This window comes from Rhinatrema bivittatum, chromosome 3 (assembly GCF_901001135.1).
Source record: "Rhinatrema bivittatum chromosome 3, aRhiBiv1.1, whole genome shotgun sequence".
Taxonomy (NCBI): domain Eukaryota; kingdom Metazoa; phylum Chordata; class Amphibia; order Gymnophiona; family Rhinatrematidae; genus Rhinatrema; species Rhinatrema bivittatum.
This window is the reverse complement of record NC_042617.1, coordinates 371592687-371611315: the sequence shown is the minus strand read 5'-3', so window position 1 is coordinate 371611315 and position 18629 is coordinate 371592687. Positions and strand designations below refer to the sequence as shown.

At 42.9% G+C, this 18629-nt stretch overlaps 1 protein-coding gene across 2 annotated transcripts in view; it reads right to left on the bottom strand.

Annotated features, from left to right (window-relative positions):
- Positions 1 to 18629, bottom strand: part of IBTK (inhibitor of Bruton tyrosine kinase) — a 263811-nt gene that overhangs the window by 148972 nt on the left and 96210 nt on the right. For both annotated transcript variants that reach the window (XM_029595548.1, XM_029595549.1), the window contains exons 11-13: positions 17296 to 17470; positions 13687 to 14295; positions 4624 to 4707 (exon numbers count right to left, since the gene is read on the bottom strand). In XM_029595548.1, the coding sequence (XP_029451408.1) occupies positions 4624 to 4707; positions 13687 to 14295; positions 17296 to 17470 (868 nt within the window). The remainder of the gene's footprint in view (positions 1 to 4623; positions 4708 to 13686; positions 14296 to 17295; positions 17471 to 18629) is intronic.

Below are 18629 nucleotides of genomic sequence, written 5' to 3'. Positions count from 1 at the left end.
TTGAAATTTTTAATCACACCTCAGTGTCCCATAATTTTAAAAAAATTTTTAAATATGTAACAATATGTAACAATGTTTTGGAACCCCCTGCGATATTCATTGATAAGTTTTTGCAACCATTGGTACAGAGTAAACAGTCATATTTAAAAGATACAATTCAGTTCCTCAACAAGTTGAGTGAAATCCAGCTTGGAAATGATCCTATCATTTTAATGACGATGGATATTGTATCTTTGTATACATGTATACCACAACGAGCAGCTACAGACACTGTGAAAGAAGCATTGGTTCACCATCAAGGGCTGAAAAGGATAAACATTGAACTCTTGAAGGAATTAACTGAATTGGTCATTTTTAACAACTACTTTTGTTTTGAAGAGAAATTTTATCATCAAAACCATGGCATTCCTATGGGTTCTTCTTTGGCTCCTGCAGTTGCAAATTTGTTTGTGGCTAACTTTGAGGATACTATAATCTATCCGTCTCAATGGTGGTCAATGATTGGGGCATGGTACCGATACATTGACGACATTTTTGTCGTCTGGAAGGAGTCACAAGAAAAATTGGAAGCTTTCCAGAATTGGATAAATGGTGTTGATCAAAATCTCAAATTCACTTTTCACCATAGTACATCCAAGATAGTTTATCTGGATGTTGTTGTTGAAATGAAGGATGGTCAACTATTTACGACTGTAAACAGAAAAATTACTGATAAGAACAATTTATTAAAGTACCACAGTCACCATGCAACAGCATTTAAAAAGGGTCTTCCTGTGTCACAATTATTCCGCATTAGAAGAATTTGTTCGTCCAACATTGAATTTGAAAAACAGGCACAGTTGCTGTCTAAGAAGTTCAGGGACCGGGGGTATCCTGAGAAAGTTATTAAACAAGCTTATAAAAGATCTAAATACAGTGATCGGGCTCAACTTCTCACTTACCGAGAACGAAGAGTACAAAAGCAGTTAGTATTTGTCCTCCAGCAAAGCACTTCTACTGTGGCATTGATTGATTCTGTGAAGAGGCACTGGCACGTGTTGGGACTTCATGAGATCTTTGATGAATTTCCGCTGTTTGCCACAAGTCGGGGGTCCAATATACGGGACAAAGTAGTGCATGCAAGTTTAACCAGGACACGGCCCCTATTTGATAATAGGGGAGAACACAAGCAATGTGGAGCGTGTTCAATTTGTGCTAATACCATAGAAGGTAACACCTGGATTGACACAAACACGGGATATGTGTAACTGTATGTCAAAAAATGTCATCTACGCTATTGTTTGTAAATGTTCAAAGGTATATGTGGGACGCACAAGGAGGGTTATTAAAACCCGGTTGATGGAGCATAGATCGCGTATTAACAATGGAGTCTTGTCTGCGCCATTGGTCAATCATTGCACTGAGCATGGTTACAGTTTTGATGATTTAAAAATGGACTATAATCGAACAGGTTACTATGAAATCTACATGGGACGATTTGAGCACAATTCTGAATCGAAGAGAACAATATTGGATTTTTAAATTAAAAACTGAGGCACCTACAGGATTGAACGATTTGATTGATTGGTCATCCCTCCTATGAGCGCGTTTCAGGAAGGAGGAGTTCTTTTGACATCTAGCCATGTTCACAATCACGTGATGGTTGTCCCTTTAAATCAGGGACGCCGACAAGGAAGAGCAGGTTCGCCATCTTTTTGAAGATGGAAATGGAGTGGGCAGCGTCTAGGCGAGCTCGTCATGGACTTGAAAACGTTGCATTATTAAACTACTTTGGACACAATTTGAGTGGCTTCTCCTGAAGAAGATTTGTCGAAACTGGGCCTTGTTGGGGCAAGTGCCACTGAAAGATCCGTTTCAAGGACTTTGAGTGCAATACAAACGCAAGCTAAGTAACGTTCTGTTTTTCAAACGATTGGCGACCTGAATTCCTTGTTGCATACACAGTGTTTCATATATGTTTTTCCTAACCATTTCTAACAAATTATTAAAATTGACTGGGTTAACAACAAGATAGAATATGAAATCAGGTTAGGTGAAACTAATTTTAAATATAAAAAAACGTTTTTTCTAAAAAATTCTTTGAAAAGATTGAAGTGGTGGAAGGTGGTGCTCATGATTATACCATAAAACATGAGCTAGACACCAAGGCTTGGTGCTCTGGAAATTATATGAAGCATCACTTGACACTTTTTCCCTTATGTCTGCATATCAGAATCCCAGACTATGGAAGTTGGGGTCCCCTGTTGTTGTCTGAATCCAATTCCTCTTTTCTCCTGCCATCTAAGTGGAGAGCAATGTTGCAGTCACATTAAAAGCCTCAAGCATATTTGTTAAGGGTAGTAATCTCCATGCCTTCTTTTAGGGGTAGAAATAGCTGTATCAGCAAGTTATACCCCTATATGTTTATCTCATTTCCATCCTCTAGCTTGCAGAGATCCACAGTGTTCATCCCATGCTCCTTTGAATTTTTTTGACTGTTTTCTTCTTCACTACCTCCTCTGAAAGGGCATTCTAGGCCTCTACCACCTTCTTCATGAAGAAATATTTCCTGACATTGGCTCTCAGTCATCCCCTCTGGAGTTTCATTTTGTAACCCCTAGTTCTATTGTTTTCTTTCCAACGGAAAAGGTTCAAAGTCCATATATCATTAAAATCTTTTAGGTATCTGAAGGTTTATATTATATCTCCCCTGCACCTCTTCTCTTCCAGGGTATACATATTCAGATCCTTCAACCTCTCTTCATAGGTCTTCCAATACAGACGCCACACCATTTTCAGCGCTCTTCTCTGGTCCACCTCCATTCTGTCTTTATACTTTTTAAGATATGGGCTCCAAAAATGAACACAAAACTCCAGGTGAGGCCTCACCAAGGACCTGTATAAGGGCATCATCACCTATTTTTTTTTTGTATTATTATTTTAAAATCTTCCATACTGCATCTTCCAGAAACAGTTCAGTGCGATTTACAATATACACCTATAAAAATCACATAAAATATACAATTCATCCAAAAGCCTGTTGAAAGAATATTGTTTTGAGTCCTTTTCTAAACATTTTAAATTTTGTTGCCTGTGAAGCCCTACTGACAGCCCATTCCACTCTAACAGCTACATGAGGAAAAACCCATGCTGTCATCTGAGCCAGCCTATATCTATTAATTGGAGGCATTGTCAATAAATTGGCACCCTCTGATTTTAAGGCCCAATTCAGAACATACTAATCCATAAACATTTGTAATACACATGGGTGTGGAAGTTTCAGAAGCTTAAACAACAAATTTAACAGCCAGAATCTAACTCTCCATTTAACCGGTAGCCAGAGGAGTTTAAACACCAGTGAAATATGTTCCCATCTTGAGAGCCCAGTCAGAAGTAGGGCAGCAGTATTCTGAACCAGCTGCAGCACATGGGTTAGTTTCTCAGTTAATCCAATATAAAGTACCCCAATGCAGTCTAGATCAGTCAAGGTACAAGGGAAATGAGTGAGAGCACTGGTGGACTGAAGAGGGAAGAGAAAGGGAAGAGGGCTGAGGTCAGGAGAGACAGTGTCTATATGCCTGTGTAAGTTCTTCTTCCATTCCCCACCACGTTCACTGGGGAAGACTTTAATTCCAATGGTCGACAGAGGGGTTAAGAGGGTTATAGTTCCAGCCCATGAGACCTAAGCCTTGAAAACTGCTGGTCCTCGGGGGGGGGGGGGGGGGGGGGTGCTCGGACAGTAAATGTATGCTTGTACATGCCTTTTTTGCCCATCACTTTTGAGCAATTTCACTGTTAAATACATATATCCTCAAAAGCCGCAAAAGTCTGGCTTTCAGGATATCCACAATGACTATCTTTAAGATAGATTTTCAAGCACTTCCTTCATTGTATGCAAATCTCTTGCATACTCATTATGGATATCCTGAAAACCAGGTTTGTATTCTTGAAGGCATTAACAGCAAAGGATTCCAGAAGATCTAGAGGTCCATCTTCAAAAGATTTGTCCAAATAACTTTGGGGCTTGGTCGGACAAGTCTTCGGGACTGAAACTATAATCCTACTGAGCAGATACATTTTATTCTTTCAAATAATTGCCTAGACAATATTTAACTACATAAAGAGAAGCAATGCTGAAGACATTCCAGGGGCATGGTTAAGCGTAAGTAGTCAGCGCTGATCAGCTAAAGTTACCCGGGTAAGTCAGGTTGGCAAACCCATGGTCCTAAAGTTACTTTTATCTGGATAACTGGCTACGGTTACCCAAGCGGTGGAGTTTTTAAAAATTTCTTTTTAGCTTTTTAATATGGACTTCCTAGTAGTTATAATAATGAACTGGGGTTCAAGCCCTCTTTCTGCTAGTGACACTTGTTGCAAATTTAGGCAAGTCATTATCTGCCATTGCCTCAAGGTATTTTGAGCTCTCGGTACCTGTATGTAATTTGTTGTAAAGCACCTTGGGTTATGGAGTTATATAAAATACTGAAATAATGACAACATTATCAACTGCTCCAACGTATGCGGCTGCAAACTGCTTTAAAAAACTTATATGCAGGCTTGACAAAAGAATTAAAATATTGTAAAAGGCAATGAAATAAATTTAATAAGTCTCTAAAAAAATCTCTCAGGATTAAAGCAGCTTACCATTTTTTCTGGTTTAAATTTGGTCTAGTTCCACTTTTCTTCTGAATGACAATTTTTCCATTTTCAAATCTGGCCCCATCTAGTCTACAAGGAATAAGGCATGATAATTAAGCCATCAGCTACATCAACAATGCTATTATGATACTTAGCTACAAGAACAACAGGTGAGAAGCACAAGATACAGAGAACTGCAATGTTATGGTAATACAGGACACATTTGTTTCACACTACCTAGGGCAGTGAAAAAGTATTTTGCAAAATGGCACCAAATGCAGCTTTGAAACTATATTGCCTGGGGCTAACCCTGCGCTCAGCTTCTCAAATGCTTTTAGAGACATTCCTTCATTTAAGCAAGTTTGCTTAGATGGGTCAAGAGATAGTCTATTTTATATTCAGGGGCCAACCCTCTGGAATACTTTGCCACTACAAATAAGGAGTGAAGTAGCAATAACAACCTTTAGGAAAATGGTGAGGGCATTCCTATTTGAGCAGGTTTTTAGTTTATACATCTAACAGATAGCAGCAGGTCACAATTTTCTTAGTATCAATAAAGAGCCTGTTGAACAGCATTATTATGTTTTTAAGTTTTATGTTTTTACTAGCCGTTAAGCCCTTAACAACGGGCTACATTTAAAAAAAAATGTTGGTCCATTTCCTTTCCACTCCCTCCCCCTCATCTCCCCCCTTCTAGTCTCCCTCCCCTCCCTTCACTCTCTCCTCCCCCCCTCTCTCTCTCTCCTCCTCCCCCCTCCCTCTCACCTCCCCACCCCACTCTCTCCCCCCTCCCTCCTCCCTCCACCTCCCTCTCTCTCACCTCCCTCCCCTCACAGCTCATCCACAACCGGCAGACAGGGGCGTGTCCCTCCCTCGCACGCGTCGCCAGAGCTACTGCTCCTCCCGCTCCTGCTCGTTGCCGCTCCTAAGGAGCCAGCGCCATTTTTTTTTTCTGACACGCTGCGCTCTGGCCGATGTGCGCGCATGCGCGGTAGAGCTGCTCTCTACTGCGCATTTGCGGCACGTCGGTCCAGGCTCCCTTATAGGTATGATTGCGTGTTATTTGATTGACTTATGCCTGTTTATTAATTTATGAATGCTCTTTGCAAATCACTGAGAAACAATAAGCGATACATACATTTATAAATAATAAATAAATAGTTCTGGTTTAGAATTTTACAGGTTCTCATTTAAATTTGAAAAATTACAAGTAAAATCTGCAAGCATTGAGTAAAAACTGAAATAATTAACTAGTATGTGAAATTAATTTTTAACTGAAGAATACTAAATTAATTTACAAATACAGCTGACTGCAAAAAGAAGAGAAAAAAGTGAATGTCAGAAGCTTGTTTATGGAGAATTTCATAAGTATAAAGGATTCCAATGAGTAAGACAATATTAAATATCAAGTGGGTTCCACTGCAACCAGCAGGCTGAAAAGGATGGATGCAAATCTTTTCAGTCTAAAAACGACTGCAATGGCTCTTACTTCTACACAGCCATATACAAACCGCATACCTCGATGATGCTTCCCAGAAATTGTGGGATCAGTCAATTTGATGAGTAAAATTGCTCATTTTTGGCAAGTACTGCATGCTGCACAGTTCATACAAATATCAAATGGCCCTAAGCATCACTATAAGCAGTGGTTCCCAAACTTGGGACATCCACAATGAATATGCAAGAGATACATTTTCATGCACTGTCTCCACCGAATACAAATGTATTCCATGCATATTCATTGCAGATTTCCTGAAAACATGACTGCCTGGGTGTCCCCCAGGTTAGATCCGAAAACAACTGACATGTAATGCTCAAGGGGGCCCATGATCAAGGATACCTAGAAATTTCTAATCAGATATGGCCTAAAAGTGATCCCCTAACACAAGGGTAATAAAGAAAAAGTGAAACCATTCTGGTTCTTTAAATTTCATTTCGAAAATTAAGCATATTGACAAATTTCTAAAATGCAGCTAAAACAAGGATTGAACAACTAAGATGGCCTCATCTTTTTCCTTCTAACTTGGAGGCAGGTAGCTGCTCTGTACAGAAAAATCCCAAAGTGGACTCTCTCAAGAGGAGGACATTCTACTAAGAGTGCTTTGAGGAAACAGTGAGATTTATCTTTCAGATTATGCTTACATTGTTTGGTTTCATATTAATAGCAGTGTTAGTCTGCCAAATCTAGTTTAAGCATTGCCATATTTCAATTAAATTGTTAGTTTAAGATATTTAACACTACACAATGACATCAACTGCAGGTGAAAAAAACAAACCCTCCCATGCTCTTCAGAATGGAGGAGAAGGAAAAGAGCTGGAAGACAATAAGCTAAATTTCTAGATTAAAGAACTGATTTTTGAAAGTGTTTTTTATAAACTAAACGTTGAGTTATGCCTGCAAACTAAAACAAGGGTTTTTGTCTCAATTTAGCTTTCATATAAGACGTTTACAGTTGATACAAATCACCAGTGCTTTAGTCTGGTGCTAGAAAGCAGAGTTGCTTACCTGTAACAGGTGTTTTCCCAGGACAGCAGGATTTTAGTCCTCACAGATGGGTGACATCAGATGGAGCCCATCACGGAATACTTTTGTCAAAGTTTCTAGAAAGCGACTGGCACACTGAGCATGCCCAACATGCCACCAACCCTGTAGCCACACGGGGTCCTCCTTCAGTCTCGTGTCAAAGCAGAAAAATATTAGCGAAAAAATAAAACAACAAAATGCAGATGAGCCCAACTCTGTGGGATGGCAGGTGGGTTTCCTGAGGACTAACATCCTGCTGTCCTGGGAGAACACCTGTTACAGGTAAGCAACTCTGCTTTCTCCCAGGACAAGCAAGATGGTAGTCCTCACAGATGGGTGAATACAAAGCTGCAGGCTGCCACCGGAACACACTGAACCAACAGACACCCAATAACGTGCAACAGGCACAACAATAGGGGTGCTGTTGGCAACAATGGGGCAGACTGAACCTCATAGTGGGCCCTAGGTAGAGAGAGTTGGGTTCTCATACTGGGAATAGGTTGCGGAGGACAAACTGACCAAAGATGCTGTCCTGTTGACCATCCTTGTCCAGACAGTAATGGGCTGAAAGGTGTGGAAGGAACTCCACGTCGCGGCCTTACAGATTTCGGCAATAGGGATTGCCCGGAAGTGTGCTACTGATGCTGCCATGACCATTACTGAGTGCTCTTTCACTCAGCCTCCGAGTGGAAGGCCCGCTTGCTCATAACAGACAGCGATACAGTCTGCCAACCAATTGGACAGGGTCCGCTTACCCACCGCAACTCAGAGTCTATTTTTGTCAAAGGAGACAGAGTTGGGTGGACAGCGGTGCGCTCTAAATAAAAAGCAAGAGCACGCTTGCAGTCCAAGATGTGCAGAGCCCGCTCACCTGGATGGGAGTGTGGCCTCAGGAAAAAGGTGGGCAAAATGATGGATTAATTTAGGTGAAATTCACCCACTTTGGGCAAGAACTTAGGGTGAGTGAACAGGCCCACCCTGTCGTGGAAGAACCTCATGTAAGGAGGGTAGGTCACGAAGGCCTGCAGCTCATTGACTCTGCGAGCAGAAATAACAGCCACTAGAAAGATGACCTTCCAGGTGAAGTGCTTCAACTCGCAGGAGCTCAAATGGAGGCCGCATGAGCCACGCCAGCACTATGTTGAGGTCCCAGTCCACAACAGGACGACGAAGTGGAGGCTTTAGTTGAAGTAAGCCTCTCATGAAGCGCCCCACTAAGGGCTGCACAGAGATCGGACTGTCGCCCACTCCGCAGTGGTAGGTGCTGATGGCACTCAGATGTACCCGGATCAAGGTAGTCTGTAGCCCAAACTCCAAGAGACACCAGAGTTAGTCCAAAAGCATAGGTGTTGGGCAAGTGAAAGGGTCAAGACCAGGATGAAAACCTCTTTCATTTCGCTTGGTAAGACTTCCGCGTGGAAGGCTTACGCGAAGCTACCAGGACTTGTGAGACAGTGTCCGAAAGGTCGAGGGGCTGCAACACTAGCCTTTCAACATCCAGGCCATAGCCTGCCCTGATCCCATGTGATAAGATCAGGCGAGATGCCCAAGCGGATGGACTCCTGGACTGATAGGTCGCGGAGAATTGGAAACCAGACCTGTTGCAGCCGATGCGGGGCTATGAGGATCATGGAGCCTCAGTCCTGTTGTAGCTTCACGAGAGTCTTGCCTATGAGCGGAATCGACGGGTATGCAAACAGAAGACCCGCACTCCAGGAGTGGGCGAAGGCATCCACGGCTAGACTCTTTCCCTCTATGCAGGGAGCAGAAGCGGTCCACCTTGTGGTTCTGCGAGGACATGAAAAGATCCACGTCTAGCTGGCCCCATTGGCGGAATATCTGTCCGCCACAGAGAGGTTGAGGGAGCACTCGAGGAGGTGGAATGTCCGACTGAGGCGGTCCTCCACAACATTCTCCGTCCCTGCCAGGTAGATGGCGCACAGGAGTATGGAACATAACAGCACCCAGGCCCAGATCTGCGCTGCTTTTTGGCAGAGGAGATAAGAGCCTGTGCCCCCCTGCTTGTTCATGTACCACATGGCTACTTGGTTGTCTGTCTGGATCAAGACGACCCTGTTGGCTAAGTGGTCCTGGAAAGCGTAGAGCGCATAGCTTGGAGTTCCAGGAAGTTTATCTGGCATCTCGCCTCGGGCTTCGACCACACCCCTTGAGTGTGGAGGCTGTTGACATGGACCCCTAGCCTAGGTTGGAAGCATCCGTGGTCAGGATCACCTGAGGAGCTGGGTGCTGAAAAGGAAGTCCCTTGCTCAGGTTGGATTCCTGCGCCCACCAGGTGAGGGAGAGCTGAAGTGCTTCAGTTATTCGGACCAGTGCAGAGAATTCTTGAGAGGCTTGGAGCCACTGAGACCTCAGAGTCCACTGTGTAACCCTCAAGGCCAGGCAGGCCATTGGGTGACATGTACCGACGACATCAGGCGATAACCCCGTGCTATGATAGATAATACCCATCGGTTGGTGGTGATGGGACTACAGCTTTTTGCAAATAGGCAGGGTCAGCCTATTTGCTGCTCTCTCTGTGCTAGTCACAAGCCAGCTGCAGGGCTAGGCTGAGGGTCTGGCTAAGCCCGAGGTACCCGCTTGTTGGCGAGGGTGGCCCTTTTGGGTAGTCCGAGCCAGACGAGCATGTGATGCTGAGGGGGATAATATCTCCATTGCCTGTAATAATTACTTTCTAGAATCTCTATGTGGCACCCTGCGGGTCGCTGAGGAGGGGTTGGAGGTGGTAGTAGATAGCTGGCACAGGATATCATGGTCATCCTTGAGCTAGGCTACTGTGTCCCGGATTTTGTCCCCAAACAGATTCTCTCCTGTACAGGGAAGGTCAGCCAGTTTATCTTGGTCCTCCGGACGAAGGCTTTTAGCTTGGCCCAGCGTCGGGCACTTATGCCTGTCGCTGAGACCCTTACCGCCGTCTCAAAGATGTCATAGGCTGCCCTCACTTCATGCTTCCCAGCTTCAAATCCTTTCTGAAGGATGGATTCTAGGCCCTCCTGGAACTGTTGTGGTAAGCCCTCGGCAAACTCTTGGACCTGATTCCAAAGGTTCCGCTTGTACTGGTTTATGTACAACTGGTATGCCCCTAGTCGGGCGATGAGCATGGCTCCTTGGAAAACATTCCAGCATACAGTGTCTAAAAGTTCTATTGTCCTTTCCTGGAGGGGCGGAGAAGTGAGGGCGGGTTCTCTTGGCCTTTTTCTGGGCTGATTCCACTACCACTGCCTGGTAAGGCAACTGGCTCTTCTGGAAGCCCAGAGCCTGTTGCACTAGATAGGTGCAATCTGTTTTTCTGTTGACCGGAGCCACGGAACCCGGATGTTCCCAGAGCTGGTAGAGGGTTCCAGGAGAACCTCATGTACTGGGACTTGCCATCACCTCCTTAGGGACGTCCATGAATTGGAGGACTTCCAACATCTCTTCGGTTAAAAGTTGGAAGGGAACGCTCTCCGTCATCTCCCATACAAAACTTGTGAAGGATAAGTCCTCCAGAGGCAAGCATAGTCTCTCATCTGGCGAGGAAGGCTCTGACAGAAGGTCCTCAGAAGCCTCTGAGGAAGGTTCAGAGGAGTCATCTCCCCATGGGGCGTAAGGGGTCTCCTCTTCATCACTGATCTGCCTGGGCCGAGGAGGGAGGCCAAAACCCAGATTACAGGGTGCGAGCACCGATGGTCGGTGAGGTAGAACAGACAGCATGTGCGCCAGCATCGAGGGCACTGGGATCTGCAATAGACATCAGGGCACCAGGAGGCCTGATGGCCCAGGCATGGGATTTGGCACTGGCGGCACCGCGCCACTTCTTCTTCCTCCGAGGAGCATGGAATCGGGATCGAGATGGGGGGAAGCACCTGTGGCGGACAGGGCACTGGGGGGCCTGCCAGTACAGGCTGCGTCGGTAAGGCACCAAGCAACACATCCAACCTTTCCAGCAGAGGTGCCAACATGGAGGGCGCTGGTTCCGATGCCATTATGGGGGCCGGCATCGGTGGTTGCTGGAGACCCCGAAGGGCATTTAGCACTGCCTGTTGAACCACGTGGTCCAATGCCTCTCTGAATGCGGGTGCGGACAAGATCGACCCCGGAGTAGGAAGCAGGCTGGGTGTCACTGGAATGTCCACAGGGGTCCGCGAAGGCTCTGAGCCCGGCACTGATGTCGGTGGGGAACGCCCTGGGCTCCCGGGTTTGGAGGAGGATGGGGCCTCCTCCCCTTGGGGCCTCTTCGGAGGGAGTTCGGCGAAGGCCGATGCTGCTCTGGTGTCTGTGCCAGCACTGGACAATGACTACCATCGGTGCCAGTGTCGATGCTTCCCACTGTGCTCAGCCCAATCCTTCGGCATCAAGAAAGACGATCCACAAGCCTTCGAATGTCCCGATGCTGGTGAGGGGTGATCTCCCGCCCCTTGATCATCACGGTATGGCACCAAAGGCAAAAGGTCCAAAGTCAGATTGATCCCTGCGACTCAACGTACCCAATACCGGAGTCGATGGAGCCAATTGCTTGGAACCGAACAAGTGCTCCAATGTTGTCCAGGCGGGCCCGCCGGCCTTTGGGTGTCATCTGAGCACAACTGGGACACCGACCGACCTCGTAGGAAGGCCAGAGACACAGGACACAAGAGTCTTGTGGGTCCATGATGGACAGTCCGCGGACACTCAGGGCACTTCCTAAAACCGGTCGCCAATGAAAAAAGTACTAAGGGGATTTTATTGCATGTATACCTAAAGAAAATATGATCAATGTTTTATGCGCTCAAAATAATCTTCTCTTATTTTCCTTTAGATTGTATCTGAGCATAAGTAATATAATGGTTTTGTTTTCTTTATAAGTAATAATTTTGAATTTATGATTTAATTACTATTTATCATGCTTAGTAATTGCTGTTCGGCAAGTTTATGTTTGCCCTTTAATGAAAATTCAATAAAGAAAAAATTAAAAAGAAAAAAAAAAAAAAAAGAGGACGGCGTGTGGTCTGTAGCTGGCTGTCACCGGGAGGTAGACACTCGGGAACCAACTGCAACAACACGAAAAAGTACCTACCGAACGCCAGAGGAATCAATTCGCAATGGGGGACACCAAGGTAAGGGAAAAAAAAAACAAAAAAACCCCGAAGAAAAACATCGAAATTCTTCCGTGAGGGAAAAATTAAAGGACAGCTCCCCCAATCACGAGCCAACAGCACCCCGGAAAAAAGGAGACTGAAGGGGGACCCAGTGTGTCTACGGGATGGGTGGCATGCTGAGCATGCTCAGTATGCCAGTCAGTTCTATGTCGGGCTCCATCTGATGATGTCACCCATCTGTGAGGGCTACCATCCTGCTTGTCCTGGAAGAAAATATCATTCTGTTACTCCCCTTTTGATTACATTGCATTGACTTCCAATCAACTGTAGAATTAAGTTTCAGCCTTTAAGACCTTATATAATGGACTCCCTTTGTACCTTGTTAATCTCTTTATTCCTTATCAGCCAACATGTTTACTGCATTCTGCTCAGCAGGAACTTCTTGTTTTTCCCTTTTCAGTTAAAATTAGATTTGAGTATACCCGACAAACAGCTTTTAGCTACGTTGTACCCACATTATCGAATAGTATTCCATTGACAATCAGGAAAGAAAAAAATTACCTGAAATTCTGTAAGGCTTTGAAAGCCTGGATGTTTTCTCAAGTATATGAGGATTAAATGTTTTACAAGGTATTTGTTCTTTATTTTGTTGTTCAGATAATTTTATTTTAATAGTATATTTTACTAGAATTTGTTTTATGAAATGTATTGGTTTTGTATTTATGTTTTTGTTTGTTAACCACTCTGATGGTATATAAACTGAATGGTGATCAGTCAAATGAAATAAACAACAAAAACGAATTTTGTTTCATTCAAATACAAATTAAATTTTTTAATAAGTTATTATAGAGAGCTCTAGATTAATTAAAAACCCCACTATGATAGAAGTATGCTGCTAGCATCACTATGCCGTTTGAATATGCAAATGCGCATTTAAATTAAGTTGGCAATTGCAGACAAGAACAGAATGATTGGATGGTGAGGATGATCTCCTGTACTCTTGGTTCAGTACATTTGAAAATTATACGCTAATAAAAAGATGGCCAAGAAGTTTGAGGGCTTTGAGGTATAATTATATACTAACTCGATCATGGGTAGGCAACTTCAGTCCTGTATTGCCAAAACCGGCCTTGTTTGGGCGATATCCACTATGAATATTTGTAAGGTATAGTATGTCTTTATAAGGTATAGTATTGTCTTGTGCATATTCATTGTGGCTATCCTGAAATACAGGACTGGAGTTGCCTATCCAATCTAGATAAAAGTACTTAAAAATATTATAACAGGAGAAGATAAGGATGAGGTTATTTAAAATGTTATACATTGATTAGTTTGAAAATCAGATCAGTTTGCAGTCCTCAGAATTGACTTTCTGCTCTACTAACAAAAGGAGAAAAAAAGAAGTAGAAAGAAGAGTGAAGGAATAGGGCAAATCAATGTTTTTCAAATGTAAACTTAATATTGACATACCTTTTACTTAGACCATCAAGACCAAATTTCTTTGCAACACCTTGCAACATTTTCACAAGGCTGGCTTCTTCACTTTGTCCTCTCTCTTTTTTGGCAGACTTAGGTTTACCTTTCTGCTTTTCATTGGCTGTATGCACCCCATTGCTTTTGTAAACCTCAAATGCAGATTTTTCTTTCACACCTTCCTGAAAACTCATTTTATGGAGGTTAGAAATTAGTGTATCTTGATGTTCTTTAGGTTTTTCCTTGGGTAGTTGTCTTGGTTTGCAGCCATGGATCAAAAGGTCACAAGTGTCTGTATAAATAAACTGTAGAATGTAAGCAAACAGCTCAGGATGAACTTTCTCTACCACAAAGAGGTCCCGCCCTACTGCATCCTCATCTTTCTGGTAAATATCAGGAGAGTCAAAGTGTCTGCCAGCACCTGGAATGAAGAGATTTCTGAAGAAGTCTGATCGCATAGCCAGGATGTACTTGTGCACTGAAAAGATCCTGGTATCCACCTGGAAAGTCACATCATGGATGTTGTCCATTTCATTCTTTTCATCTAAGAGTTTCCCAAAGTCTTCACAAAACGTTGATGGTGAAATGGAAGGAATTTCATAAAGGCTAGGAAACAAAACATGACTTATCTTTAAATAAGATGTAACCCCTTACAGTGATTTATTTTATTGCACAAACTTTACGAACACAGGGAACGTGCACATATCTGAATATCGAGTATACATGTAACCTTTTAAACATTGTTCACTTTAGTTTTGCTTTGCAATGCATAGTGAGCAGTACACATGGGTATGGGCCAGTGAGCAGTAAACTGAATGCATGTAAAATAAGAAGCAAGGTCACCAAAATTGTCAAAGCAGTATTTTAACAGTTGACTCATGAAATGATTTAAGGATTTGTATACTGCAAGAGAACACTACACACCTGCAGGAGATAAACTAACTTGACTTAAAAGCCATTTACCGGTACCTCTGCAGTTTTAGGCCATGTTTCAGGTACCAGCTGAGGAAGTACAAGCAAGGGAATGAATAAATAATTCCTGGAACACACATTAATGCCAACATTACAAAAGGCAAGTAACTTAAATGAAAAATGATTTTTTCCTCTTAAGGATATTAATGCTAAACAGTGTAATATCACTAATAAAGACTGCAAACATACAAACCCCAAATTTTTGTGTTGGCTGTTACAGGCCATAGCTCATCATGTTTTCCATACAAGAAAAAAAACTTTATTCTAATTATAGCACCGACCATTGCTCTGTATATACAATATACTGAGAATTATTAAACAATTTTTTCACTTATTTATCAAGAACATTTATGATGAAACTATATATAGACCTTGGATTCGTTGCCCACAGTTTAAACTTAAATTCCCAACTGACAAATTTTCTTTCAGATGCCTCTAACTACCTGCATTTCAGAACAGTGACCAGCTTCCACTCTTTTTCACTTTAAATTGCTTTTTTATGGTTTTGTTAGGTTCAGAAAAACAGGAGTACAGCTATTTATGATCCTTCGAAGTAGTTAGTTTTTCTTGTGTGCACACTTAGAAAAGACCTTGATGAATCAAGTCCTGATAAAGACCGAATAGGAGAAGAGCCTTAGATGGTAATTTTTAAACAGGCACGTGGGCACACACACACACGCGCAGTCGGCCTGCACCCAGGGACACGGCCATTTTATAGCATATGTGCATATATGCATGCATGTTATAAATAGCCTGACCGTGTGCACATGTAATTGTAAGTGGACGCGTGCCTATGCATGCAAATGCCACTTCTATAAGTGAGGGGATTTTAAAAGATACGCATGCTGAAACCATTACCATTTTTCACAGTTCGCTCCCAGTTCGCCCTAGTTTAATTGCCTTCCTTTTCCCCCATTAGTCCCGAACCCTTAAAACCCCGCCGATCTGTCTATTTATCTTTATTTTATTACTTATAGACGTAAAGTTACACGGCTGGGGACCCTGGCGCACGCCTGTGCACATAAGTATTTACGCACAAATTTCTAATGGGAAATCCAGGAATGCCCAGACCACACTCATGTCCTGCCCCTTTTTGGAATTTTTCATTTGTACGCGTGGTGGGAAATACGCGCGAACATGAGCAGCTTTAGAAATTTGATCGGCACGAGCCAGCCTGACTTGTGCGCATATCTCTTCAGGTTTTGGCACATGCCAGGCTTTTTAAATTCACCTTTTAGTGAATAAGGCCCTTCGGGTTATTTTGATTTTTCTCTAGTATCCATTTCATTTCAGTTTTTTACTATAAACATTTATCATGGATATTACCAGAACAAAAATATGGATCCAAGTTATCTTCTACTATAATTCGAAACATTTTTATAGCTAAAGCAGCAGGCCATAGCAACACCTCAATTTTTGTAAAATTTGCACAACATTCAACATGTACCTGATAAACATGATGCCAATATTTCAAATCAAACTGTAATTCTATAACTGGTATGTATGTTTGTTTTTGTCTCTAATGCTATTTGGCAGTTCAGATTCATTTGGAGTGCTGTATATTCAACCATGTTTCACAGCTCGTGAAAGTCTAACATCTGTACTCAGCTCAGCCTGTGTGCGTTTGCTCTGCCAAATTGCTGGTGAGGATTTACTGGGTCAAAAGAACTGCTACCAGAACAAACCATTATGTTGAAGATGGGACAGCTGACATCAATGCCATGATCAAGGCAGGAGAAAGAAAAATCTATGGTAAACTCTCTCTCTGCCAAGGAAAGTAAATGGTAAAATAAAAAATAACAAGATCACTAAAAGCTGAAATGAATTTTAACAAAACTAATGGGGCGGATTTTAAAAGCCCTGCTCGCGTAAATCCGCCCGGATTTACGCGAGCAGGGCCTTGCACGCCGGCGCGCCTATTTTCCATAGGCCTGCCGGTGCGCGCAGAGCCCCGGGACTCGCGTAAGTCCCGGGGATGCGTGTCGGGGGCGGGGCCGATTGACGCAGCGTTTTGGGGGCGGGCCTGGGGGGCGTGGTTTCGGCCCAGGGCGGTCCGGAGGCGTGGCCGCGCCCTCCGGAACCGCCCCCGAGTTGCGTCTCGGCGCGCCAGCAACCCGCTGGCGCGCAGGGATTTACTTCTCTCTCCGGGAGGCGTAAATCCCCGGACAAAGGTAGGGGGGGGGGGTGGGTTAGGTAGAGGAAGGGAGGGGAAGGTGAGGGGAGGGCGAAAGAGAGTTCCCTCCGAGGCCGATCTGATTTCGAAGCGGCCTCGGAGGGAACGGAGGCAGGCTGCGCGGCTCGGCGCGCGCCGGCTGCACAAAATCGGTAGCCTTGCGCGCGCCGATCCTGGATTTTAGCGGCTACGCGCGTATCTACTAAAATCCAGCGTACTTTTGTTTGCGCCTGGAGCGCGAACAAAAGTACGAAATCTACCCCAATATGTTGGAACAAAATTATTGTGTGTGAACATATGAAAGGAAGAATAAGATTGGGGCTTTTGTGAAGAATTGCCAGAAAGATTTAAAGAATGCAAGTCATAAGATTCGAAAGATTCAATGCTTCTCCCATGCCATCACCTTTTTTTTCCTTATGCTGCTATCTACTACTTTTAGTTACAGCAGATCCAGAAAGTACCTTGTTTTAGGATCAGATTGCAAAATTGCAAAGTTGCATCCATTGGGATCAGTGGTAACACTAACAGCTCTATGCACAAAAGAAAGCTTCTCAAGTCTTATTCTCTCATACACAATGTTTGAATCACAGTGGCCCGAGGATTCAGATGCTGAATTTTGAAGGTTTGATAGAGATTCTGTTAAAAGAAAAAACACAATGCACTTTTAAGAGCAATCATGCAGACTTACAAGAATATAACCAAAATATGGGGGGAAAACCCCACCCCTCTACGCAAAGGGGTAGATTTTAAAAAGCATTTACTCGAGCAAAACTGGTTTTTGCTCGAGTAAATACACTTTACTCAAGTAAGTGGGCTTTTCAAAATTGCTACAATATATGCCATTGAATTGTCCATAGGATTTACTCAAGTAAGTGCACTTTACTCGAGTAAATAGCTTTTGAAAATTGCTACGATAGTATGTCACATTTACATGCGTAACTCCTTTGAAAATGACCCCCAAAGTGATCAAATCAAAAAAGTGAAGATCTAAAGTTTAATCCAAATTTCTAAAAAAAAAAATAAAAAAAAATTGTATATAAAAAATATTTTTACTTTTATATGGTTTTACCAGAGTGAAGAAGGATTTAAAAGAACTGAGCATTATCTCATATGTCTCCTCCCATTTCCTCATAGTGGACCCCTAAAGCAGACGTTGCCAAACTAATGGACTGATGGTGAATTTGGCAGACTTTTCTGTCCTGAAACTGTGTGTTTGTTTTTTTTTTCCATTAGAATGATTGTTCTTATGGTGAGAAGTGAACAGTAGAAACGTTTTTGGGTTGTAGATTTAGACTGCTATGATCTGTATGAATTTTTCACATTTTTTGGCAGTACAAATAAGGAAAGATATAAAATAATGAACATTCATCATATGAGTAAATGATGGGAATTCAGAGTGTGATTGCTCTTGTAAAACACACCTCTGTTTTCTGGAGGTTACACATCACTGGTTTTCCAATACCCTTTTTAAATGTTTTAAAATCCTCCATGCAACCTGTTGTAATACAGAAAATAAAAGGAAAGAACTTTTTTTTGCATAAAAAAATTGTTATTATAGGCAGAATATAAAATATGTAAAATAAATAAAAATAAACAATTTAGGGCACTATATCATGATCCATGGCTAATGAAAAGGCACACTCCCAAAAACATGGAGTCATATGGAATCTGAGGGAATCAAGGAAAAAACGTTTGTGAAGATGAAAAATGCGGATCAAATCACCAAGTTTTGCAAGAGTCCAAGCTGTACTGGGATTTTTAATCTGGAAGTGTGTCAGAAAAGTGAGTATTTTTC